The sequence below is a fragment of the Oculina patagonica genome, chromosome 9 (assembly GCF_052425735.1).
Source record: "Oculina patagonica isolate OP01 chromosome 9, crgOcupat, whole genome shotgun sequence".
In the NCBI taxonomy this organism is placed as follows: domain Eukaryota; kingdom Metazoa; phylum Cnidaria; class Anthozoa; order Scleractinia; family Oculinidae; genus Oculina; species Oculina patagonica.
Genome location: NC_135766.1, coordinates 2,507,812 through 2,533,718, shown reverse-complemented (window position 1 = coordinate 2,533,718; position 25,907 = coordinate 2,507,812). Strand labels below are relative to the sequence as shown.

General features: G+C 38.5%; 1 protein-coding gene across 5 annotated transcripts in view; it reads right to left on the bottom strand.

Annotated features, from left to right (window-relative positions):
- LOC144665184 (germinal-center associated nuclear protein-like) overlaps window positions 1-22,338 on the bottom strand; it is a 60,817-nt gene extending 38,479 nt beyond the window's left edge. For 3 of the 5 annotated variants that reach the window (XM_078526357.1, XM_078526359.1, XM_078526360.1), the window contains exons 1-19: window positions 22,191-22,338; window positions 16,764-16,872; window positions 15,071-15,355; window positions 13,508-14,313; window positions 12,810-12,915; window positions 12,304-12,398; window positions 12,066-12,135; window positions 11,507-11,587; window positions 10,587-10,660; window positions 9,820-9,888; window positions 7,882-7,947; window positions 6,994-7,140; window positions 4,734-4,795; window positions 3,523-3,655; window positions 2,312-2,388; window positions 1,977-2,090; window positions 1,807-1,855; window positions 1,060-1,173; window positions 382-531 (exon numbers count right to left, since the gene is read on the bottom strand). In XM_078526357.1, coding sequence (XP_078382483.1) covers window positions 382-531; window positions 1,060-1,173; window positions 1,807-1,855; window positions 1,977-2,090; window positions 2,312-2,388; window positions 3,523-3,655; window positions 4,734-4,795; window positions 6,994-7,140; window positions 7,882-7,947; window positions 9,820-9,888; window positions 10,587-10,660; window positions 11,507-11,587; window positions 12,066-12,135; window positions 12,304-12,398; window positions 12,810-12,915; window positions 13,508-14,313; window positions 15,071-15,355; window positions 16,764-16,872; window positions 22,191-22,217 — 2,634 coding nt within the window. In that variant the 5' untranslated portion in view covers window positions 22,218-22,338. Of the gene's footprint in view, window positions 1-381; window positions 532-1,059; window positions 1,174-1,806; window positions 1,856-1,976; window positions 2,091-2,311; window positions 2,389-3,522; window positions 3,656-4,733; window positions 4,796-6,993; window positions 7,141-7,881; window positions 7,948-9,819; window positions 9,889-10,586; window positions 10,661-11,506; window positions 11,588-12,065; window positions 12,136-12,303; window positions 12,399-12,809; window positions 12,916-13,507; window positions 14,314-15,070; window positions 15,356-16,763; window positions 16,873-22,182 lie in introns of all 5 variants that reach the window. The other 2 variants (XM_078526361.1, XM_078526362.1) reach the window with 2 other exon arrangements.
- Window positions 22,339-25,907: the final 3,569 nt, after the last annotated feature.

Here is a 25,907-nt window from a genome sequence, read left to right as displayed (position 1 = left end):
TGGGCCGTTAGCATTGAAATGTGTTTTTTTTTTAGGTCACGTTCGTTTGGGATCAATCTGGTATAAGAATTATTGGAATAATGCGAGTTAGCGTTCGTCTGGCTGCTTCTCCTATTTCGGAATACTTGGATTTCTATTTCGGAATATATTCTTATTCCAGAATATGCCCAAACGAACGCGCCCTTAGTTTTCGATATTACACAAAATCGCCGTGATACTTTCCTTTTAAACTCTTCCACTAAAGACTCATGGCTTATGGCTATGTTCGTAACACTGCACGCCAATGTAAACGAACGTAACATTTTGTGGGTGTATGGTTTTGCAACAAGTGTTTATTTATTTTTATTTTATTTATTTATTTTAGTCAACATCAGATCATACCTCTCCAATGGAGCAGTTCCGTTTAGATTCTATCAGCCTCCAAGCTCGTTTCACCGGAAGCCTGTTCTCAGGCTCAATAAATGAAGACCGTGCAAAATTCACACATCCATCAGAGACGGTCAGACCATGTGATGTGCAAAATTCACCAGCCTGTTAAAAAACAATAAAAAAATAATGTTTATTTTTGAGAAAGAGCGCCGGACAAAATAAATAAATAAATGTTGAACGATTTTTGCGTGAATGTCCTTAAAGGAGAGCTCTAGTCACGGGGATTTCGCAGATTTTTGGTCTAAACTGTTCTAAAATTAGAGGAGGGCAACTTGACCCATGAAAAACATAATCTTTGAACATCTAAAGGATGAAATAGCCTTAATTTGCAGACAAAAATCTAGCTACGGCTATAAATATGGATTTTTTGAAGACGCGTGACAACTTAAATAAGTAAACGTTAATTTTTCAAGTTGTAATCCATTTCCATCCTAGCCACCTGCAGCAAAAGATGCTTGTTAACAGTTTTTGTGCTCTAATATAGCAACTTTCAATTAAAATAAAATTGACCATTATTTTTAGGTTTCCTACGACACAAATATGAATTTCGGCTGTTCAAAAATCTAGTAAAATCTGTGACAAAGCCACGTTAACCCACTTCGCAATTAGAAAAATGAAGTCACACGGTACCTCAGAGTCGCTTTCAAAAGCCAAGATGTCTACCAGCTCTTTCAGCTGGAATGAAGTTGTCCTGTTAGTTATGCTCAGAGAGTGGTTTAAAGTCTGGACGGCTCTTCTGCGAACCTGTAAAAAATATTTCACTGTGTGTTACATTTCTAAAAGAGCATGTCATGATATTTTGATCAAAGCGTATTGTACAAATGATGTAGCGAAATTAGAGTTCTCAAGAGTTATAAAAATCCTCTGTTCCCGACAGGGTGAGGTAGAGATGTTGGTTTAGTTCCTTGGAAGAACTTCCGTACTTTTCATGAGCCGAACTCAATTCGAATTTGGACCGACCCAAATTGACAAAAGTACGCCTTTTGATTCAGACGCCGTACTTTTTGGCCGTTCCGAGGCCGTTCCTAATACAGTTCCAATAAAACCAGTCAAAATACATTATAATAATTTATGAATTAGGATCGGCACATGAAAAGTACGGCGTCTGAATCAAAGCCGTTCCAAAGGCGTTTCACAGGCGAAATTCTTGGCCAAGCCAGGCGAAAAGAACGGGTGAGCCGTTCCAAATTGAAATAGCCGATCTAATTTGATTCAGACGCCGATCTTTTCATGTACTTAATTCAAGGAATTAAGTTCGGCTCATGAAAAGATCGGCGTCTGAACCGGGCCTTACATTGTTCAAACATTTGTATTTTATAAGTAAACATACGTGTAACTATAATGACACAGAGAAACCAGTATTCAGTAACATCCTACCTGTGTGAAGTAGCGGTGCAAAAGGCAAGCACTGAGGTAGTTCGCATTTCTAAGAAAAAAGAAAAAAATCTTCATCAGAATAAGATAAAAGGTTAATGTACTGCACAGTTAATTAGGTAAGACCGGACTAAAGCAGAACTCAATCAAAAACTTGAAAACAAGATTGATACCTGAGAAGTCGAAAGAACCTGACAAAGTTATTGCTGTTCAAAGCATGGAAAACAGCCATCGCAAACTTCACTTCGGCCGACTTTTGGACTTCATCTCGAAATGTCATAACTTCCCTGCAAGAAAAAACAGGCAAGGATGAAGTTCAATTGCTAGTAATGAAGCATAACTTCAAAACAAATAATGGTCGAATGGACCGAAAAGTCTGGATTTGTTCGGTTGGGTCATGGTGTTGTGTCACCGTATGGGCAAAATAGTCAGTCCTTTCAAGCATTGGGAATAACCTAAAGAAAAAAGTTTACACGCGGAAAAATTCATTACACAGTTGTCAGCTTACCTCAAAATGTCGCCTTCATTCAAATTCAACAAAATGTCATAAGCTCGGAACTCTGCTTCTTGTGGGCATGTTATTCCCTTGAAGTACAAAAAGAACATTTTTAATAGATGTATAAATTTCATGGTTAAAATATTTAAAATGAACTATCAACAGGTACACTATACAATACTAGTCTTACATGTGTGTACCATGGATCGTAAATCGATAATTATTTAACAATTATTCTTTGAAATCGAGGTGAATATTCTGCCGCTATTTACCGAGATTTCAAAGAATAATTGTTTTAGTATATACACACAAAGTGATCTCAACAACAAGCGATCTCAAAGTTTTCAGAAGGAAACCATTTAAAGTCGATTTAATTGACCTCTCAATTCATGCGTGGAAAACGTACATACAAGCGGCACTAACCGACATGCGCGAAACAGTTTACAGAATCTACAAACACGGCAAATCTAGTTTATCTTCGATAAAATCCTCGTCACAATCTAGCAAAATGGTCCTTTTAACACCACTCAAACCTGCAATCTGAATCAAAAACCTACTTGCAAAACATTTTGACCGTTGAATCAAAGGTTTTGAAGTTCACTTAAATTGAAAATTGAAAGAGCAGTTGGCGAAGGATCCACCTGAAAGTTTGGATTATACTGAATGTGTGCAGAACTGTGGTGAAAACTGGATGTTTTCTTGCACAAAGACGTTTTCCTGAATATTTGTGGAGGATCTTGGGTGAATAACACTTGATGTTGCTTCCGATAAATCTGCGGTATTCATTCCTGCCGATGCCGGGCGAATAGCGACTTGACGGTAAGCAATTGTTTATCGTTTTAGTACTCGAGTTGTGTGGACATTGTACTGCAAATTGCGAAATACTGTATGTAGTCTTCTCTTACTTTGAAAACCATCAGGCCAAATTTCTTAGCCTTTTTTTGTCTTTTCTGGTTCAGCATCTTCTTGTATTCTTAGTAAATGCGATTCAGAAACGCCGGCGAAACGCGGGTTTACGCCGGCCATTAGCCCGAGATAGCGAACCAATCAGATTGCTTGAAACACCAAGATCACTGAGTGTGTATATACTAATCCAAAATGTTCCCCATGGACCTCAATACACGCCTCACCTTATACCCTACACGAAAAACTGGCTAATTTAAATTACTGCTACAAAAACCTTAGTTCATAATAGCTACATGTATTTAATTATTTTTCCTTACCTTGTCCTTATAAAGGTCTCCATAAAATTGCTTCAATGTCTGCAGGCATTTGGTCAAATTCTCAGTATTGATCTTTGCGTCAAAAGAATTCATGTCTGCCTCACACAGAATATGAGCACAAACGATATGAAACCTGAAACAAAAATTACATATTTTTAGTCATGCTTATCCCCAGCACAAATAATCTATTTTACTTTTAATTACTGATTAGAGCAGTTTTCCAACTGAGTGTCGTAAAACCAAAACCAAAGTAATCACACTGGCCAATCACGAAGGACACAGACAACCCAGTGAACCAATCAAAACTTGAAGTTCGTATAACCGCCAGGAAGCGTGGAAAACATCCGCAGGAAGTCACGATTGGTTTTGGATTTTGCTTCTGATTGGTTGAGAAAGTGGCACGAGATTTTTAGACAAATCACAGAGAGCAGTGAGGCAAAACCAAAGCAATTACCGGTACGGATTACATTTGACACCCAATTGAAAATAAATTATTGTCCTATACCGTATATTAAAAGTACCGTAAATGATCTAATAAACGCCCACTTTCAAATAAACGCCTCGTATCTAATAAATGCCTTCCCTTTTCCATTTCTTTTGTTTTGTGGATTTTACGACTTAGTCAAGCTCAAAACTGGAGGGCAGAAAATATAAACAAAAACCCTCGCTGAAAAGTTATAGAACTGAAACCAAAATTTTATGCTAATTTAATCCTGGATTAAACACTCAGTCAAATACTGCAATTTTACCCCAGATCTCGCGAGTTCCTGAAATCTTTCTAGTGAGAACCTATATATTTACGTAAAGAGTTACATTAAGGCAATGTACTTAATTAAAAGATACTTTTCTTTCTTCCTCATCACCTATCTGGTTGACTATGCATTGATTATCATAGAGAGAAATTTGATGTTGATCAGTCACTCGTGGGAGGTCAAGGCTAGAGACCTTAATACCTCATTGTTACTTATTTTCGCGGGACTTAATTTTGGCGATTTTCGCGATTTTCAAAAAATCGCAAAAGAAAAGACCCTGCGAAAATTTATTTTCAACGTTTTCTATCATATTTTTTATGTTAGTTACGCATTTTTGGCCAAATCCTGAAAAATAACACCCGCGAAATCTGCCCATTCCATTTTCACGAAATTAAGTTCCCGCGAAAATAAGTAATAATAAGGTAATAATTAATACAATAATTATACATGGTCAGTCACCTTGCAGTTTTTTCCACAAGATCAACACAACCAGGGTCACACAAGTGCTGTTGAGTAATGTCCTAGGCAAAAAGACAAAAAAAATAAAAATGCAATCACATTATTTTTTGTAAGATATAGTCCCCAAGGTGGTCACTAAGAGCTGTCAGTGGTTGAATATGACTGGAAGGTATTACTTACAAGGTAGTAAGTTACTACCTGTAAGGTAAAGTCTGTCTCCGAGCCATGAGGCCCATACAGCCGGAGCTTATCCCGGTTTCCGTAGCATTAAGCGACTAGGAGTATTGCTACTCCCCCCTGGATGGGATGCTAGACCATCGCAGGGTTACACCCCCAGCAGTAAATTCGCTGGTACCCATTTATACACCTGAGTGGAGAGAGGCACTGTGAGAGTAAAGTGTCTTGCCCAAGAACACAACGCAGCGCCCCGGCCAGGCCTCGAACCCGGGCTGTTTGACTCGGAGTCGAGCGCGCTAACCATTAGGCCACCGCGCCTCCCACAAGTTACTACCTGTAACTACAGGTAACTTTACCTGGCTGCATAAATGAAAAAAATGGTATATTTCACCGTTGCCTGTCTTTTTATTACAAACAAGAGCTCTTAGAGCTTACAACTGCGCTGGTCTCGTGAGCACTTTAGGGGAGCCATGTGGGGGGAACAAAAAATGCACTCCCCTCCCCTTATCCCCTTTTCCTGCGTCGAACAATGTTGCGACTGACAAACAAGATGGTAAGAAAACACCTTGCGTGACATTTCATGGTTGACTAGTTCCATCCGAAATTAAACATTTTTCTTATATGCTAATGGTGGCCAAATTTAATTCCCACGATCTTGATCCGTGAAACAAAAAAATCTTTTAAATCAGCATCCAGTGTTGTCTTGAATTACCGTTTAAAGATTGAATAACCAGCTCCGAAAATGGAATATTGTAGCAAATAATTAAATCAAATTTGAGAAGAACACTAGACCTGTGTTTTGCTGAATGGGAATTCCCCAGGGAATTAATTTAGCAATGACGTAACCCTTGCAAGTCAGGGCATGTTTGTCTCAGTGGTTTTCTATCAGATTTCAGATATCCTATAGATGACACAGCTCCAAAAATAAATAACGCTAAAAAATCCATATACACTGTATTTGCTAAGTTTACACCAGAGGATTTGTTTAGTTTCCGTTTGTAGCAGATTTAAACCTTTCAGAGCATTGCGTGATTCTTGCCAATCAGTGCCTTGTGAAAGTAAAAATTTGTTAACGCCAGCACATTCCAGGACACAAACGTAATGTAAATAAATGTAAATTCTTGCCCGCTAAAGCGTATTTATTTAAAGCGTGAAATTTTAGTATTTTCTTCGATTCAAACGCTTCAAAATACTTCACACTGAATTTTGTAAGTAAAGATTAATGGATTCGCAAAGATTTGAAAGGTAGCTGATAATAGCTTTGAAAAATTACGTGACTCGAGGTCTAGCCGATCGAAAGTGAAACTTGTCATGTCAGCACATTCTTTTACACCAACGTAATGGTATTTATTCACAGATTCTGGCCCGCTGAAATATATTTTTCTTTCGACGCATGAAAACTTAGAATTTCCTTTGAATAAAACGCTTCAAAATCGAATATTTCACACTAAACATTCTTTGTAAAGACAAAAAATAAGAAAATGTTTCCATTTGTTACTGATTTGTAGCTTCTGAACATGGCGTGACATGAGCCTGACCGAGTGGAGGTTTGGTGCAGGTCACCGACAAAACGAAAAATAATAATAATAAACCCCGTGCAGAGCAAGAACTGCGCAGCGCAGTTAATAAATTTACTTGACAATTAGACTACAAGTCTGAGTTTTCTATTCCTGAGCAAAAAAAACCATGAGGCACAGCTGAGTTGACTATCACCCACAAAACAAGGGCAATCGTATTCTAATTGTTTTAGTAGACATTTTAAAGGATTGCAGTCCAAAACCTACAATTATATTCTCTGTATTTTTAAACCAAAAGTCAAGAATAAAAATTAATTTCACTTTTAAGAGACACACATGCACAAATGCGTTCTATTGATCAGTGAATAGAAAACAGTGGGAGAACCAGTCAGATTTATTTTTTGGCAGATTTCTTAAAGCATATAAAAGTTTGTATTTTTTTAAACTGAGTTAATGGCCTACAATACATTAGTGGGACATTGCTAGAGCTCAACAGGGGAGATTTGGTTTAATTTGCTCCTAAAAGGATCAGTTCCAACACTGAGGGTCTTTTTTATAACATTTACCTTTCTGATCCCCCTTGTCCTGTTCCAGACAAAATCAAACCATTCCCCTTCTCTGCCCTCGACCTGGTCCATAATATTTGTTGCTAAGTAATCCATCGTCATCTTCAGAACAGGGACAGGGCGAAGTTCATGAGGTAATGGATCTTCCTATAATAGAAAATAACGAAAAAAGTCTTTTCTTAACAAATTTAACACTTGCCCTTTTTATGCAATTTTTTTAATTATTCTATACAAAGTACAACTGCACACAAGCACAATGCATGTACTACGTAAATAGGCAAAACTGCAGTTTTCAGAGTTAACTGCCTTGACTGCAGTTTTACCTATTATGGACAAATGGACAGAGCGTTAGCTACTCGAATTAAGGAACATCAAATAGCAGTCTGTGTTTGCGACAAAAACTCTAAGATCGCGCAACACGCGAACAAGTTTGGCCATGATATGGATTTCAATCATGCCTCGGTGGTGGACAAGGCGATTACCACAAGAGGCTTTTCTTAGAAGCATGGCATTCGCAGAGGGACTAGAATGCGGGAAATGAACACATAGACGTCCCTGATGTATAGAAGTCTCGCACAGCGTTTGCGTGTACTTGTATTAGTCACTCGCGCACGCGTACAAATGTGAAACCGTTAAAAAAGCTGTTGCTTTTTCTGCCATGTTAACAACCGAAGAAGACCGAAGATTCTCGGTCGAAACGTCTTGAGTACATTGTGTGCGTTGTTTACGCTCAAATAAGTCAGCGTCAGAATTTATAAAGAGCAACAATACATGTAAGTACACACATGTACCATATAACACTTAAAAGAGACATACAGTACAATCAGGCTACAATTGACCAAGAAATAGAATATTAATAACAAAATTAATAGCAAGGCAGCAGGTTACCTTGTCAGCAGCTGATCTGTCATACTCTTTGACAGCACGGGTGTGGTCAACTTGAGGATTTTCATCCTGTGGGGCAAAGACAAAAATAATCATATTATTAAAGTATAATTATAAAAAGGTAACGTCTGTGTCCGAGCCATGAGGCTCATACAGCCGGAGCTTATCCCGGTTTCCGTAGCATTAAGCGACTAGGAGTATTGCTACTCCCCCCTGGATGGGATGCTAGTCCATCGCAGGGTTACCCCCCAGCAGTAAATTCGCCGGTACCCATTTGGGTGGAGAGAGGCACTGTGAGAGTAAAGTGTCTTGCCCAAGAACACAACCCAGCGCACCGGCCAGGCCTCAAACCCGGGCCGTTTGACTCAGAGTCGAGCGCGCTAACCATTAGGCCACCGCGCCTCCCACAAAAAGTATAATTATACAGTACGGTAATGGTTCGATTTAGCGCCCGGGGTGCTTATTTACTTTTGGCACTTCAAGGGGGGGGGGGGGGTGGGGCGCTTATTCGAGACAGGGCACTTATTCGGGACAGGGCGCTTATTCATTTTTTGAGAAAACACCAAATGTCCAGAAACTGTAACAGTAACGAATTGTTGAAAGTTCAATTACTTTTAAAAGAATTGATCATTTTAGCAGTAAATATATACATGTACAATATGGTGAATGTTCATGAGTTTATCTGGTCGATGTTGATGACTGTAGTAGGGGTAGTTATCCGCAATAGACTGATAGGGCGTTTATACGAATGAGGGCGCTTATTAGAATGGGGGCGCTTATTGGAACAGGGGTGCTTATTGACACAAACACTTTCGAAGGGGGGCGCTAATTTGGAAGGGAGCGTTAATTGAAAGGAGGGTGCTAAATCGAATCATTACGGGTAAGCTACTTTTTAAGGTGCAAGAACAGCTGCATGCATTTAATACAATGAGTGCCAAATGGCCCTTCAAAAAATGTCTTGTGGAATTTGTGTCATATTTTGGGGGTCTTAATTTCTTGACATTTTGTTCAGTTGCTGCTTGAAATCTTTTGCAAGGCTAAGAAAGTCTTGGGTTGGCAGGAAAGACATAAGTCTCAAGCCTGCCACCTCGCAAGACTTGGATTTGCAAATAATTATTGTGTACTATTCACCACCGCAGCCTATAATAGATTAATATTATAATATTACATGTATGTCTGAGATAGGAGATTTCATCCTCTCAAGCTACATGCACATGGTAAGTGTAGATTATTTAAGGGAAATGGAGGGTGGCATAGTGGTCTTATGATTATTATTAAAAACTAGCAATGGTATATATTATTGCAATTCCTGTGATTTGATTGGTTAACACGCAATGGTTTATGAGCTCATATACCATTGAGCACAAATATGGCAGCCGAAACGCGTCAACGAAAACTCCTGGGGAGCTCAAATATTGCAATTCTTTGGGCATTTTTTGGCTTGTTGGATATAAGATCGTTATAGCCAACTCGGAGCTATGCGCCTTGTTGGCTATCTACCATCCCATATCCAACGCACGCTCGTGGAATAATTGTTAAAATATGCAACCCTCCAAGTTAAGACCATTTTAGTCACCATGGTGACTAAAATTTTGGAGCTGGCAACTAAGTTGGAAGTCCCCAGACTGGCGACTAAAATTGAGAAGAAGGCTTGAAAGCGTGAATCTGATTTAGCGACTAAAATTTTTCACTGTCGACCAAACTTAAGCAATCAGTGGCCAAATGGCCACTAGGGAAAAAAATAAACTTGGAGGGTTGATATGCTGAACTGGATCAAGTGATCATGGTTTGAGCTCTGGCTGAAGTCTAATTAAGACCAGACGTACAATGGTACATGTATGTCTACCTTCTAAAAATGCAACATACTGGAGCTTAAAACTTAAACAATGACAGATTCATAACACAACACATCCCGAGTTTGTGACAGGTCAGAGTACTTACAACGCTTCCTGTGCCAGGAACAGATTCAAACACACTCAGTCGTCTCTGATATTCTCGCATATACCTTTCCTGTAAAATAATAAGACAAGTGAATAGGACTTCTGAAGATATACATGTACCCATCTCAACAGCATCCCACTCTCGACCCGCTACCTCCCCTGTAGCCACATCTGTCCCTACCTCCCGGCCCTTCCCACATTCCACCTGTCATATCCCATACACACTTAGTATTCACTTGCTAGCTTTCTCAGACTCACTCCCTTCCTCTCTCACTTAGTCAATCCTCTGCAAGCCTCGACTGTCCTAATGAAGGAGGTGGAGGAGGCAGGGGTGGGGAGCCTAAAGAACAGGGGTAGGAGGCAGGAGAAGAGAGGGTGGGAAGAGGGATTTCTACAGTGGCAGGAAGTGGAGAAAACAACTAAAATTTTGCGACGTTTCATTATATTTCACCATCTGATAGATATGAGGGAAAAGGGAGGGTAGCAATATGGAAAGGGACAGGAAGTGGGAGTTAAAGGTCCAGAAAGCAGCCTGAGTAAAAGGTACGAGGGAGGGGAGGTTCAGCCCCCACCCTACCTCCCCCCCCCCCACACCCATGGAGGTTTCCTGGCACTGCTATCAATTTACTGTCTGTGTTGGCCACGGTACAGTACAGAGTGCACATGAATGATGCCATTAGGGACCCACTACCTCCATAAATTATTTCTCTGCTGAGCTACATGTAGAACCAGTTGATTAATAGCAGCTGCTAACAGTATTTTCTGTACCTTCTCTGGACACATGTCTTTGCAGGTTCCAACGACAGCTTTTGCTGATGTGATGTTTGATGACCTTTTAAATACTGAAACATTGAATAAGTAAAAACTTGCTATTACTTTCAAAAGCGAATTTTAATTATCCCTACAGTAATTACTGTACTGGTAAACTCATCACCAATAATTATATGGAATAACTGATGAGCCTGGGGAATGGTGGTTTAGGTATGGTACTGGATCCTTTTCAAACAAATGTGAAGGTAGCCTGCGTAGCAGGCGCAGTAGTTTCGAGCACGCGTATGGGAAACGCGAAAGGCGCCTTGCGCGGCCTTCTCACGATCGCGCACTCTTGAACGCGCTAAAAACGTACACAGACGCCTGCTACGCAGGCTAATGTGAAGGTATCCATGGCAACCCTTAAGAGCAGGAACCACCAGGCACTGTAACACTGACAGAATCAGTGGAATACTTACCAACCAAATACTTACCAAATCCAATGCTTACCCCATGAAAGGGTGGAAGGCGTGGGGTAATGGTAAAGTCTGTGTCTGAGCCAAGTGGCCCATGTACTTGCTGGAGCTTATCCCGGTTTCCCTAGCATGAAGCAACTAGGAGTATTGTTACTCCCCCCTGGATGGGATGCTAGTCTATCACAGGGTAACCCCGCAGTAGTAAATTCGCCGGTACCCATTTTTACACCTGGGTGGGGAGAGGCACTGTGAGAGTAAAGTGTCTTTAGTTGCTAACCATTAGGCCACCTCACCCCAACGTGCTGCTGACCAGCATTGGTTTGAGTCTAACTTAGCCTAAATTTCATTTAGCCACAGTATTAATAATTAGTACTGATTTCTGTACTAGTTGAAAGCTGGGTTTCCAGAACTATAGAAAATAAAAGAGTTTCTTTACATTTTTGCACAAAATTTGCATGTTACCATGTCTGAGTTTCTTGTCAATTTCTTCCAAAACTTGAAGTTTTTCCCCTGCACTTTCACTTGGTTGTACTGACTTCTTATCTGCAAGATGACAAATGAGACTTCCTGTTACAAATGATTATTATAAAAAAAACAACAGATTAATTATACAACATTATTTTTTGTGCACATGCATGTACATGTACCTAGCCAACCATAATACAACAGATACAATTATGTTAGATTTTGACAATTTTATTTCTCTGTCTTCTCCCTAGTTTTAGTTTTGATTGGAAAGATAATTTATTATGACTATATCAAGCACTCGAGACAGCATATGACATCAGATGTCCAAATGCCTTGAAGTTTATCGAAATTACTCCACTGCCTATAATATTTTTAACTCTCTTCTCAGTGTTTGGAAACTATTTTGATGAAACACTCCTTTGACTTTGATACATTACATGAATAATTATTGTTACAGTACATGTATAATTTATACATTGTTTCTACTTTGACAGAAATTAATGCATGCATTATTTTATTTATTAATTATTAATTATTAATAGTGATTACATACATTGTTGAACATCCTTCAGGACATCTAAACGTTTTATACTGTGTGCACTTTGTTCCTCTGTTGATTGAGCCTACATGTAGAAAAATAGATTGCATTTTTACTACATACATATATACACCAGCAAACAGCACCTTTTGAGGGAATTAATTTACTAAAGGTAGAGATGGAAATAAGCACCCAGCCACAGGCGTTTTTTAAATAAACATGTACTAAAACCCTTATTATTCACCAAAAATACCTGTTTAGAAACTTTTCTGTTTTTGTCTGGACTAAGCTGTCTTTTGCTAATTGACTTGTCAATGTCTGGGCTTGGTTGAGTCTGTTGATCGCTTTCTGTAAAAACAAAACAAAAAAATAAAAACTGACTAAAGGAATAAAGACGTATTAAAAAACAAATTTCGCTAAACTAAATTAATTTTAATTAATTAAAACTTAAATCATGTATTTTCCTAAACTCCTGATTTCTCAAATCAATTTCTATTTCCTTTTGAGGTTCAAGAAAAAGGGCTCTAATGTACTCAAGGTAAAACTAAAACTTATTTATCATATAAACACCAATGAAAAACTAGGTAATCTTTCGTGCAAAAAACAGTGGCACCCAATTTTTATAAAAAATACTTTATATGGTTCATGTACAACTCCGAGAGGAACACTATTGGTTTAGATACAGGCCAAAAATTTCAGCAGATAAACAACATAACAGTCTGATAATAATACAGGACAGTGGACTTGATGACCCCATACCTGAAGTCGTACTCCTCCGGCTTCCTTGCTGCTTCCAGAAAATTGCCACTGGAGGCAAACCAGGTCTCAGAATCTTGCCTTTCTTCTTAGCTAACTCTGCAGCTTCCTGAAAATTAAACAAAGCACATCCAGAAACTATTTTTTACAGTACAGTACTGTTTAGTATAAATATAATGTATATTGTTATAATTTTATTTAAATGCAAAGGGCTGTTATATGCAAAAAAAAAAAACATTTTAAAGAATGGCCTCTCCTTATGCACTCCTCTGTTACAGACATTTCGGACAGGGTAGGTCACACCATGCAGTGCACTCGCGAGAAACGAGAAACTTCTCGAGAGAAACAAGACGCATCTCGCGAGAAACGAGACACATCTCGCGAGACGGTGGTAACTCACATTAGAGCGGTACTAGTACTGTACCTGTACCTCATAAAATATTTCAAGGTCATTGGTGTTTGACTGTTCAGTTCATATGCTTTTTAGTTAGTTCTGTATTTTTGTACAACCCTTTGGTGTGCAGAGAGGTTAAAATTGTTTATTTGTTAATTTTAGCTTTTTACATGTAGTTGATATTGGAATGACATTTTGATTTCAGCGAAAAAGGACTAAAAATCACCAAATTAGGGTCCAGGATTACATGTACCTAAGCTAGTCCAGTTTAAAAGCAACTTAAGGAACTGTACATGATTGTACTTACATGTGTCTTAAAAACCACCGTTGCACTCTTTCTAGCTGCACTGCACACAACCTTTGTCACCTCTCCAAACCTTGAATAAAACCTCCTCAACCAAGCATTCTTGTTGTAAGCCTCAGGAATATCTTTGATGACCACTGCTGTCAAAGTTGAGGTCTCTAAGCCTCTTATCTTCTCCTCAGCTAATTTTTCCTTGTTTTCTTTTGCTTTGTGGACTCCTGTCGCTGCGGCAAATGCACGGCCAAAAATTCCTGTTGTGCCTGTTTGTGGCTTATTCACATTACTAACACCAAATGTAGCTGAGCTAGACTGCGATGTTGGGAACAGAGGTTTCGTGGCACCTGATTTAACTTCAAATGATGGCTTCGCCATTCCGAATGTCAAAGGTTTTGCAGCATTGTTACCAGTTGTTTCGCTTCCACTAGCATTACCAAAAATGTTACTTGAAGGAACTTCTGCCGAAGCAGAAGATCCAAGGTTGCCAAAACCACCAAATGTTAAACTGGCAGAGGATGGCTGTTTCACCGCTGCACCAAGATTGAAAAGTATACTTGAGCCAGTGCTTGCTGTAGATGTGTCAAAGGAACTTGATGCAACACGACTACTAAAACCTGAGCCAAAAACAGGTTTTGCACCTTGAGACGGCAAAAGTGACGAGGACGATGCCTGGGGAACTGTTGCAAAGATGTTAGTTGGTGCACTAGTGGATGCCGAACTCAAAGAGACGTCTGTGTTCAATTCACTCTTCCCAAACCCTGACCCAAAAACGTTTATGGTGGATGCAGGTATTGTTGCTGTACTAGCTTCCCCTGAGAAAAGAAAAATTGTTCAAACATTAATAACACCTGTTGTGTAAGTCCATATCAATGATTAAAGGAGCAACATCACGAAACGGTGATTTCGCAGAATTTTGGTCTAAACTGTGTAAAATTAGTGGAAGGCAACCTACACTGTAACCATGAAAAACATTATCTTTGAATATCTACATGTAAAGGAAGATACTGTATAATCTTAATTTGCAGATAGAAATCAAGCTGCAGCTATAATTATCAATTTTTTGAAGACACGCGCAAACAATGTGAAATGCAAATAAATGTTAAGCCTGATATATAAGACGATTCTTGCTGGACATTCAGACAGTGAGTGCAAAAAAGAAAGTAACCAAAGAAAAATCTTACAACACAAGAATATTTTGAATGCTACTAGGCTGCCCCCGTGAGAACAAAAAAATTAATTAAAAATAGTTTGGACAATAATTTTATTATGCAAGCAGCATCAAACTTACTTGGCCAACAGGAAAATCCACTTCTCTGGGATGACCAGAGGGCATGTGATTAATCGCAAAGCTGTGCTCTTAGTATACTTGTAATTGCAGGGTGCCCGAAAGCTCTTACATGTATGTAAGAAATCTTGGGTGCCCAGCTCTTAAAAGCTTTCACTCAAGTTATACATTGTACAAGTTGCCCAAAGACAAATTAAAGCTGTCTGTTGCACCCAGGCTCTACTAGAGCACAGCTCTGAATCCCTGCATGTAGTCAATAGTAACATAGAACTTGACAAGCTAACCTGTACTTTGTTGAAAACTGGATGCAGGCGCAGAAAAACCAGACCCAAATACAGAAACTGTTGAAGACGTATCAGTTGTGGTGTGTGTAAACTGTGATGTCTCTTTACTCAGCGACGTTTGTGCAGTGTCAAAACTAAAACTTGCTGTCCCAGCAGGTTTAACCAGTTTTGGTTCGGTAGTGTTACCAATGGCGGTAGGATCACGGTCAAGTGGACTAGCATGGCTTCTCTTGGCTGGTCTTTGGCCCGCTATGCCTGGCTGCTGTCTCTGCATTTGTTGCTGATCTAAAGGGCATGGCAGAAACAAAATTAATTTTACTTTAATTTTAATCATGCTCATGCTGTGCATAAGTCAGGTCTGCTCAGTTAAGGCCTGGATAAGGTTGAACACCTTGTTGAAAAACAGAATATTGCTTGAAACGTGGATGGCAAGGGCATAGCTAGGCTGAGCTGGCTAAAATCAGAAAATACTGCAAGATCCAGGCAGGATTATTGTTTTATTATTCAACAAATTGTCCACAAAATGAGCATGCAGCTCTTAAATTTTAAGAGCTGCATGCATTCTCGTTCCCAGAGCCGCTTGTCCCTCGTAGCCGGCAAAGCCTGGGTTACAAGGAACAAGTGGCTCTGGACATTTTAACACGGAATTGTAATCTAGCCAATAGGATCAACCATTTCAAAACGTTTTATTGTAAGGGATTTTTTAAGGGTTGATCCAATTGGCTAGTTTAAAATCTGGCCAATCAAATCATGTGTCCCCAGAGCTACTTGTTCCTTGTGCCCCAGGCTTTGTTGGCTAAGAGGGACAAGTGGCTCTGGGGATGAGAATGAGCTACATGTAGAGTAGATAAATAATATTGTAGTAAATGCAGCACTTTGCAAGAAGTGGGACAGGTCTTGGCAAGCTACATGTACGTATACATGTATCACAGGATAATGCAAGGACTTTCTGACCTTACAATGCATCTGGGCATCGTGGCAATTTGTTAAATAACTAAAGACAACAAGAAACCTATTGGGAAAACTCATTTTTTCCCACTTTTAAGACAGAAACAAAAGAATTCATTATGGACCACAAAAGAACATGTACAGCACAGGACAGGTGCACCCCACTTGTAACAGTAAGTGTTATCTGATAATGGAACTCTGTTAGACTTGCTGTGCACGGGAATCTGTAGATTCTATAGATACATGTATAGTACAATGTGTTTGTCCATGCTAACATTTAGCTGTGGTTACAGCAAGACATTTGCCCAAACAAAAAACAGTTGAATCCGGAATTCTTAAACCCTTGATTTACCAAGCCTCCTGATAACTCAAACCAGAGATGGCTAAACCCTTCCCTACATGTAGGTCAAATATTGCAGTTTTACCCCTAGTTTTTTTAATACCTGACTTCTTAAACCGATCTTCCTTTTCCTTGGAGGTTCAAGAAAATTAATTGGGATTCCATTGGGGGGTGTGAGTGTGGGGGGGTGGGGGGAGGGGGGCGGAACCCATTTCCCAGCCCAAATTTTGCCCAAAATCCCATTTCCTACTGTTTTTTTATGATTTTCCAAATCCAATTCACAGTTCTTTTGATTTTTTGCTTGTGATTACCAGTCCCAGAGATTTAAATCCCATTTTCCCAGTGAAAATTTGCCCAAATCCCAGTCCTCCTCTGTACCAAGAACAGTTTGATTTATTATTTTACCTGAGAGTTTTCTTCGTTGAGGCCACTGCCCTGGAGCTTGTGACACAGTAGCACTGTGATCCCGAGCTGCTCCAGAACCCTGCGATAGTCTGCGTACAGCTTCTTTTTTCTACAAGAAGAAATAAGCACTGAATTATATTGTGTTGCTTTTTGGAACTGGTTCCTTATACTCAGGGTTTTCATTAAGAATTGTAATAGGAGGAGAATAGTGTAAAGTAACCAGATGATGTTTTTAAAGGTTCTGCATCTCAATAAAAAATAGGTACAGGCCTTTGAAATTTAGCCGGAGAATTCTCCGATCTCCGATGCCTAAAGAACACCCTGTTTCCTGTGGAAAACTGCAGTGCTCAATCAATAGCCCTTTTTACAGTTCCCGGCGCCATATTGGAATAGTAACCGCGCAGACATCAAAACGAGGCTAGAGTTGACCCGCGCCTGAGCGAGAAGAGAGATTACAGTGAGGATTCGGCAATTTGCTCGTCTTTGTTCGCGTTTTTCAAAAAATAATCGAAAGTTTCAATTCTAATATTACTCCTTCGTCATCTCCTAAGATGTAAGGAAAATATTGGACCGCTTTTGGCTGTAAAAAAGGCGAGCGAGCTTCTCACGGGTCTTCACTTGTTTTGGTTTCCCAAGGAGATCCAGCGAAGAAATCCAAGATGTAATCTGATAAAGCGCCAGCATGGTAAGGGAAATTTTTTTCGTCTTTAAAGCAAATGTTCTTTTCTCAGATCATAACAGCAAAGGATATTATCACAAAACGCCTGAGTAAGCCGGTGGGATTTACGAAAGGTTTTTAATGTGCAATGTTTACAAAACTTTTGTTTACTTGTTTCTTATCACTGAAGTTGATGTTGATAATATTTTACATCAATAATGCTCTACTGTTGACAAGTTTACAGTGAAATAAATATCCCAAATCAGGAAATTATTCCCAATTTTGCAAACTGTTTTTTTTTTATTTTTATTCTTGAGTCTGGTATTGTATTTTTATAAGAATAACAAATTAAGATACTAATTATTAACAAAGAGTTGCTTTTAGATAAAGTTATGGTTATTAGCTTAGTTAAATAAAGTTTTAATATTATTTCACAGGTGAAGAGCTATCCCAGTAAACAAGGATTGTGAAACAATCTACAAGGAAGCCCCCAGTTAAAAGAAGGCATAGAGAAACTTCTACTCAAGAAATTAAAATGCAAAAGCAAAGGGAATCCCTTTTTGTCATCAACCAGCAGTATTATTGCACTTTATAAATCACCTGATGGTTAGTCTGATTGAGCTGGAAAGGAAATAATGCACATTGAAAAAACTGGTTGAATGTCAAGCAAAGTTAGGGTTCAGCCTCACAACAGCGGGGGTAGTTTAATGGTCCCTCAGTGATAACCCAGCATGAATCATTTCTCCAGAAGAGTTAAGAAGGCAACTCTTTTATCTTCATAATTTAGCAATGCATATATTCTCAACTTATTGGTCTCTATGCATTCGTCAGTTGTGGTTAGGAGAATTTGGTTGAAATTCAGGGCAAATTTAATTACTGTTTGTTTTCATCACCTCTAATATACATGTGTATGTATTGACTTGGTGAAATTTTGAGGCTGTTCATTCCCGAACAGTAAAGGGTTGACCACTCATGGGTCTTATTCACTAAAACCGGAAAATATGTCAATACCTATTTATATAATAAACAATTTTTTTTAATTTTTTTTTTTAAAAAAGTGGGGAGCTATAAAAATATAGGTCCTACATCATAACATGTAGTTTTGAAAATATTGATGTTATGTTTTAGATGAGTTATTCTTTTAACATGACAATAAAGTAAATGTTTCTTGGAGGATAAGTGTGCATTTATGTTATGTGTGTCCGGGCCCTGTGACTTCTGCTGGTAAACTATTCCAAACATTGATGGACCTTCGACAAGTTTTAAAAAATATAAATTTCCACTTTTCCTACGGAATTAAGATGAATTATGTTACTATGCCAAAGGGAATTTTATATGTAGATGTACTTTAAACTTTAATCATGAAGCTGGGTGGAACTCTGGTTCATTACGAACAAGAACAGTGTCCATATGAAACTCAGCCATTATCGAGGTAGGAGTTTCTCTTGTTGCACCCTTCTGAGGAATGTCTCAGGGGTGAAATGTCTCTTGCCTCTTAACAAGAATTTGGTGTAAAAAACTGAGTGATTTCTCTCCAAAATAGAGAACACAGTGGTGGATCTAGGGGAGGGGCCCGGGGCCCCACCTTATTCTTAGGCTAAACAGAGGCCAGGATGAGGCAAGGATAAAGGACAAATACAGTTGTACCTGGACATGTAAAATAATAGCAATGATTTATTTTAAATTTGATCATAAAAAGTTTTAGACTTTGAAGCTTCTACCAGTAATGCAAGGTCCTCATTTTCCTGCATCACATATAAAGCCTTACCATTGTGTTTGGGTGGGTACTTTTTTATTATAACATCAGGAACTGTGAAAGCGCTTTTTAGAAACACCATCATAAATGACTTATTTCAAAACTTTCAAGTCAATGACTGCATAGCTGATGCAGTCATTTCAACTGTGAAAACTTTTTTCAACTCTTGAACAATTTGCCCTCTGCTTGTGGTCTTTCCATTTCTTGAGTAGACGATTCTCTGTGTCTTCTTTTATCTGGGGGACTCCTTTTAGATTGTATCACAATCCATGTTTACTAGGATAGCTCTTCGCCTATGAGATAATATTAAAAATTTATTTTACTAAGCTAATATTAAACTCTATCTAAAAGTAACTCTTTGTTAAATTTATTCTTGTAAAAATACCAAAAATCTACCCGACTAAAAAACACCGTTTGCAAAATTGGGAATAATTTCCTGACTTGGGATATTTATTTCACTGTAAACTTGTCAACAGTAGAGCATTATTGATGTAAAATATTATCAACATCAACTTCAGTGATATAAAGAAACAAGTAAACAAAAGTTTTGTAAACATTGCACATTAAAAACCTTTCGTAAATCCCACCGGCTTACTCAGGCGTTTTGTGTATATATCCTTTGCTGTAATAATCTGAGTAAAGAACATTTGCTTTAAAGACGAAGAAATTTCCCTTACCATGCTGGCGCTTTATCAGATTACATCTTGGATTTCTTCGCTGGATCTCCTTGGGAAACCAAAACAAGTGAAGACCCGTGAGAAGCTCGCTCGCCTTTTTTACAGCCAAAAGCGGTCCAATATTTTCCTTACATCTTAGGAGATGACGAAGGAGTAATATTAGAATTGAAACTTTCGATTATTTTTTGAAAAACGCGAAAAAAGACGAGCAAATAGACCATTTGCATTATGACGTAAAAGCGCAAAGGCTTCTGGTAGTTGTAGTTAGGTTCGCGGGAAATTTTGAATCGTCATCAAGCTCGCTTGCCCAAAAAAATCGTGATGGAGATAAAGAAAATTACTCTCACCGAAGAAGACGTCCTTGTGGCTTCATTTAAAGGGCAAAAAAACAACCTCTCAGTAAAAAACCAAGTCCATTAAAATGAAAAAAAGCTATGCAAGAAATTGTATATTTGCTGGGTTGCGTTTTGTAGTGAAGTTTCAACGAGTGTTTCCTCCAAGTCTCAGTCGCGCGGTTATTTAGTTAAATTCTTAATTTTTTTGCTTACCAGGTATTTTCAAATAAAATACGAAGACGCAATATTTTACCCTTTCTAAACATGGGGGAGCACAGTACATGATTTCTACACTCGTAAAAATCTTTGAGGCTCACCTTTCGAGTCGCATAAGTAATCGTTCATTAACAAGATTATGGAAATAAAATTATATTTGCTCGCACGGCCCTCGCTCGGATTGAAACCACAACTGCTACTCGACGAGTTGACATTTCCAGTACAAAAACAAGAAAACTTCTTTGTTAAACTGAAGAATATTGCAATTACAGTTCTAATTTGACGAAAAAATACAATTTTAAGATAAAAACAAATGATCTGTATTCACCTGCACAGGGAAGTTTTGATTGATCAGCTTGAAAATCCTTTATGATTGACCCTTCATGATTCATCGATGAAGCTCGATTGAACGAGGAAAATTATTTGACTCGTTCCTCTGTCACACTGTAAAAATAAATTGAACTGACCGTCCAGCCGAGCAATCATGATATATGGTAAATTTTCTAAGCTTTTCAGTGAAGAATTAATTCACCTGTGATCGATCGATGGAAGCGATCGTTTGTTGAACGTCTAAAAATCGATTAAGAACAAAGTCAATGGCTTGCCTTGCTTTCACTTGATTCCACACAAATTTAGTTATATCCTCGACTCGTCCTTTCAAGCAATCTGTTTCCAGTGCGCTTTTTTTTGGAGCTGTGATATTAGGCTAAAATTATTTACGAAGAGAAGTTGTCGGCCGCGATGAATGAATCTCTAGCAAGTCAACTCCGCCATACATATGAAAAACTTACTTGAACACGAACAACATTTGTCTGTCTTGGTTAAAACACAGAACTCAGTCAATTTTCATTCCAAAGCTATCATCCTGTTTTCTGTATTTTTGACAGGTGACTGAAAAAATAAATGTAATAAACAAATTTCGAAGCAACAAAAGCGTATACAACTTCAGATCAAAATAAAAGTCTTGGATGTCCACCTTCACGCTTGGCTGCCCTTAGCCAATCATAAGGCAGAAATGGTGTTTTCCCGCGAACCTAACTACAACTACCAGAAGTCTTTGCGCTTTTACGTCATAATGCAAATGGTCTATTGCCGAATCCTCACTGTAATCTCTCTTCTCGCTCAGGCGCGGGTCAACTCTAGCCTCGCTTTGATGTCTGGGCGGTTACTATTCCAATATGGCGCCGGGAACTGTAAAAAGGGCTATTAAATTAACTTGATCAAACCCAATAAAGTTAGTAGCTTTCGGTGAAGTCCATACATGTACATGTATGTGATTGAGTTCCCAAGGAAGAGAGGGGGTGGGGGTATATAAAATGACGGGATGCTCATCTGAAAATTTGAATTAAACTCCTAAAGGAGTAGAGACCAATCTTGGCATGGCTCAAGCTTTTTTAACCCCTAAAAGATATCAATTGTCATAATCCATCGCTCTACACCAACAATGTTTATCATTTTTTTACTGGTGTTTTTACCGTGAAAGAGTAAAGTTTGTCATTCATAAAGTTTGTCAATCAGATCTAGAAGAATATAGCTTAAGCTTAATTTATATTGAATTGTGTTCGATTGGGTTCGAAAATTTGACACAAACATGTACACTCACACAATTTTTTCTGTGCAATTTTGATCGACGATAAAACCCCATCTATTAAGTTCCGATTGCAAAAGTTCGATTACACCGAACAACGCTGCAAATAATTATGATCATCCGGCCAAGCCATCCGAAGTGCAACGAATCAACCGACACGAGGAAACCATTGTTGGTCATATAATACACAAACTTACCTTCTTCTGTCGAATTTGACTCAGCATGCTTAACAATAACAAATAAGAGATTTAACTTCCTTTTCAATTGGCATCATGAGGTGACAATGCTTTTTTCACTAGCATTTGAGGACGTCAAAATGAACTAAACGAAAGAAGAGAAGACGATAAACCGCTGATAACAGAGAATACGTTCATGAAAGCTGCATGAAATGACTGTGTCGGTTCTTGCGCGCCAAAAAGCATCACCTGCATACGTGGTATACTAGTAACAAAGTGTCCTTACCCGTCTGGTGGACGAACTACTCAGGAACTAGACCGTGAACAGACCCTCGACATTTTTTTTTTTATTACAGAGTAGCCGAGGAAGCCAGAAACAGAGAGACAAAAAGAGAAATAGACTATGATTGATACAAGCCGGCGTTAATATTATCAGTGCAGCGGCACTTTTGTCGAAAATAAATTTGGCACACTTCAGTTTTAGTCCGGCGGGCGGCGGCTTAGCTCCTGAATTGTGCGATTTTTGATACAAGTGCCAAACTTTGCGGGATTACAAGCATTCGCATACTAATCAATTCTTGCTATAGTGCCAACGCCAATTTCCCATTTTCAGCTAGTAATCAGCAATGAAATTTTCAGCCGAGAGGCCCCTCCCCCACGAAGTACTTCTTCTGTACTTTTATAAACATTTTATTGTAAGTTTTAAATCATAAATACAGATATGAATGCTTTAAATTAGGCTTACAATTGTTATTTTTTACCATCTGTTTTATACCAATAATTTAGTTGGAAATTATCGCATGGGAAAAGATTTTTCCTTCCCCGCCCTCTCCTCCCTTGCGTCTTTAGTTTTGCGCCAGCGTCCAGGTCTCTCGCGATCGGTGAACCGTTCGCTAACAGAAGAAAAATAGGAAAATATAGGGCTGTGAAGAGTCTAAATTACAGCATTTCATTGTAAATTTTGTACGCGCGATTTGGTATCACTACCTGACATAATAGTATTTGTCTATAAACCAACTGCTCCTGCTAGTGTCAATTTGAGAACGATCCTAGAAAGAGTCCAGAGGCGCGCCACTCGTTGGATACTAAGAACTAGAATCGGCGAGATGTCCTACAAACAACGATTGCTGACTCTTCGCTTGCTACCACTAACATATGACAGGGAACCGAGAGATCTTTTATTTCTCTATAACTGTATTTCTGGATACACTTACCTAAATATTGATCGATATGTTACTTTTGTCACGCATGGCCGGTCCCGCTCTAAGAACCCCACCCTCGTACTTAAACCTGCTTACTGTAAAACTGCATCTTTTCAAGCTTCTTTTTTCAATAGATTTGTAAAACCTTGGAACACTATCTGTAATCTCGCCCCTCACGACAAATTTTCATTAGCCTTAGTTTATTTAAATATTTTCTGCGCGCCACTTATTTTACTTTACTGGACACTACCTATGATATTGACATGCCTTGCACCTAGTTCCTCTTCCGTAACTGCCCTTGCCACCGCTCTTAATTTTTGGTGACTTATATTATCTGCATCTTGTTTTCTAACTATAGCTATAGGTAATCAATTAGATTTTTAACCATAATTTTTAACTATAAGTAATTAATTAGATTTATTGTATTTTTTCAAAAACATTTAAGATTTTTATCGATATTCTTACTAGTTTTTAGGGTTGCGCCTCGCATGGGTAACATCATTTTCCCGTTCGCGCAATTCCTTTTTGGTCCTTTTCTTTTTTTTTAATTATTTTTGTAAATTTTGAGATCAATAAAGTTGATAGACAAACAAATATTTTACGAAATTTCATTGATTTTATTAAATTACGGTTTCCATGGTAACCGGTGGTTTCGGACTTGGCACTATATCTGAAAAAAACTTCTGTTGGTGACCACTTTCATTGTGCCAAGTTTCATGCTTGTATCAAAAAGTGCACAATTCAACTAAAATTTCGAGCTAAGCCGCCGGACTATTTTAGTAATTACCTTATTACATGAAATTTTCGCGACACGTTAATTTCACGATTTTGAGGTGCGCATATTTCGCAACACTTTAATTTCGCGATATTGCGAAAATTTCGTATTTTGAATCACTTTATTTTCGCGTTTTTGAGTAAAACCAGAAGTACATACTTCTGGTAAAACACAATTAAGATTTCCTTGGCAATATTACTAAACAGGCCCTTGCAACGACTTCGTTAAAGGAGCAATAACGTCAAAACTAACAAAACGCAAGTCCGTGAGTTATCTTTCTTCAGTCAATTGACGACGACATCCATTTACATTGAAGATTCTTTCCTTCAGTGGTACTAAACATATCCTTTCTTGATTATTGACGTACTGTGTCACTTAATTTTCGCGTCATGTTATGTTCGCGACACTTAAGTTTTCGCGTCACTTAAATTTCGCGATTTTTTTGGAATCGCGAAATTCGCGAAATTAACGTGTCGCGAAAATTTCATGTAATAAGGTAGCCCTCCATTCCTTCTCAGGTGAATAGGCCCTCAACAGTCTCTCTCAATGGCTTCCTGTCCTGTGCAACTCTCTCTAGCTGGTACCAACTCTTGCCCATCGACATGATCTCTGCACACTTTAGTATTCACTGATTTCATAAATTAATCTTACAAATTAAAAGTAACTTTTAAACCGTGTTATCAAAAAGCTTTAATAATTATCCTATTATATATACCTTTAAACTAAAGGTTAGCACAAGGACCTTGAGAAATAACAAACGCCGACATACTTTCGCGTCTTGTTGCCTAATGAGAGTTTTGGCCAAAGTTTGCTGCAATTCATAAAATCCGCTACCCTGGGTGCAAGAGGGTTTTTTTCTTTGCGGCGACAAAGAGCTGGCTACGCCACTCTCTCGACGATCACGGCTTCGCCGCTCTTTGTCGCCGCAAAAAAAACCCTTTGGCACCCCGGGTAAAAAAAGATCCGCGTAGTAAAGCTCCAATATCTATGAGCTCCGGGGCTTATTTTTGTTCACGAAAAGCGATTTTGGTGGCTCATTTTCGGGAGAATATGAAACGTAAAGAAATAACTACAATCATCAGATAAACATCAAACTATAGCGGCGGTTTAGATTGTCTGCGACACAGGCTCATTATTTTACGGGGACTTACCTTATCATATACTTATCAAATACTGGATACTGTCCAATATCCTTACCTTCTCTTGCACTATTTTTCAGTCTTTTACAATGTTAATTAAAGCCGTAAAGATATTTTTTCTGCTATATATTTAGTTTATTCTTGCTTTCAGAAGAGCGGTACAGCAGCCGAACAGACATCAGAAATCGCGTTAATTTTCTTCATTTTAAAAAAAATTGCTGCGTCCGGTTCGCGTAAATTTCCTTTATTGAAAAGAAATTTTCCCTCAAATTCTCGTTAATTAAGTCACGTTAATTTCAAAGACCTTAATTTAGGAGAGCGTTATTTTACTATAATAAGGTATTCAGAATCGGAGTTTTAAGGTACCTTCGGCTATAACACGGTATTAAAAGAGACATTCGCTTGAAAAACAAGTGAGAATTTTTTTCTTTTTAAAGAATTTGCCTTTTGAACTAGCCAAAACTACAAACCGCCAGTCATTTGGACACCTGTCGTTTAGTACACGCAGAATAAACTTCGTGGGGACGCAATGATATATTTTTCACAACCTCTCAGTCAAAAAAATAATAACTGTGCATGCATTTTCAGGCACAAAATAACACATTTTAACGCCTCAAAATGT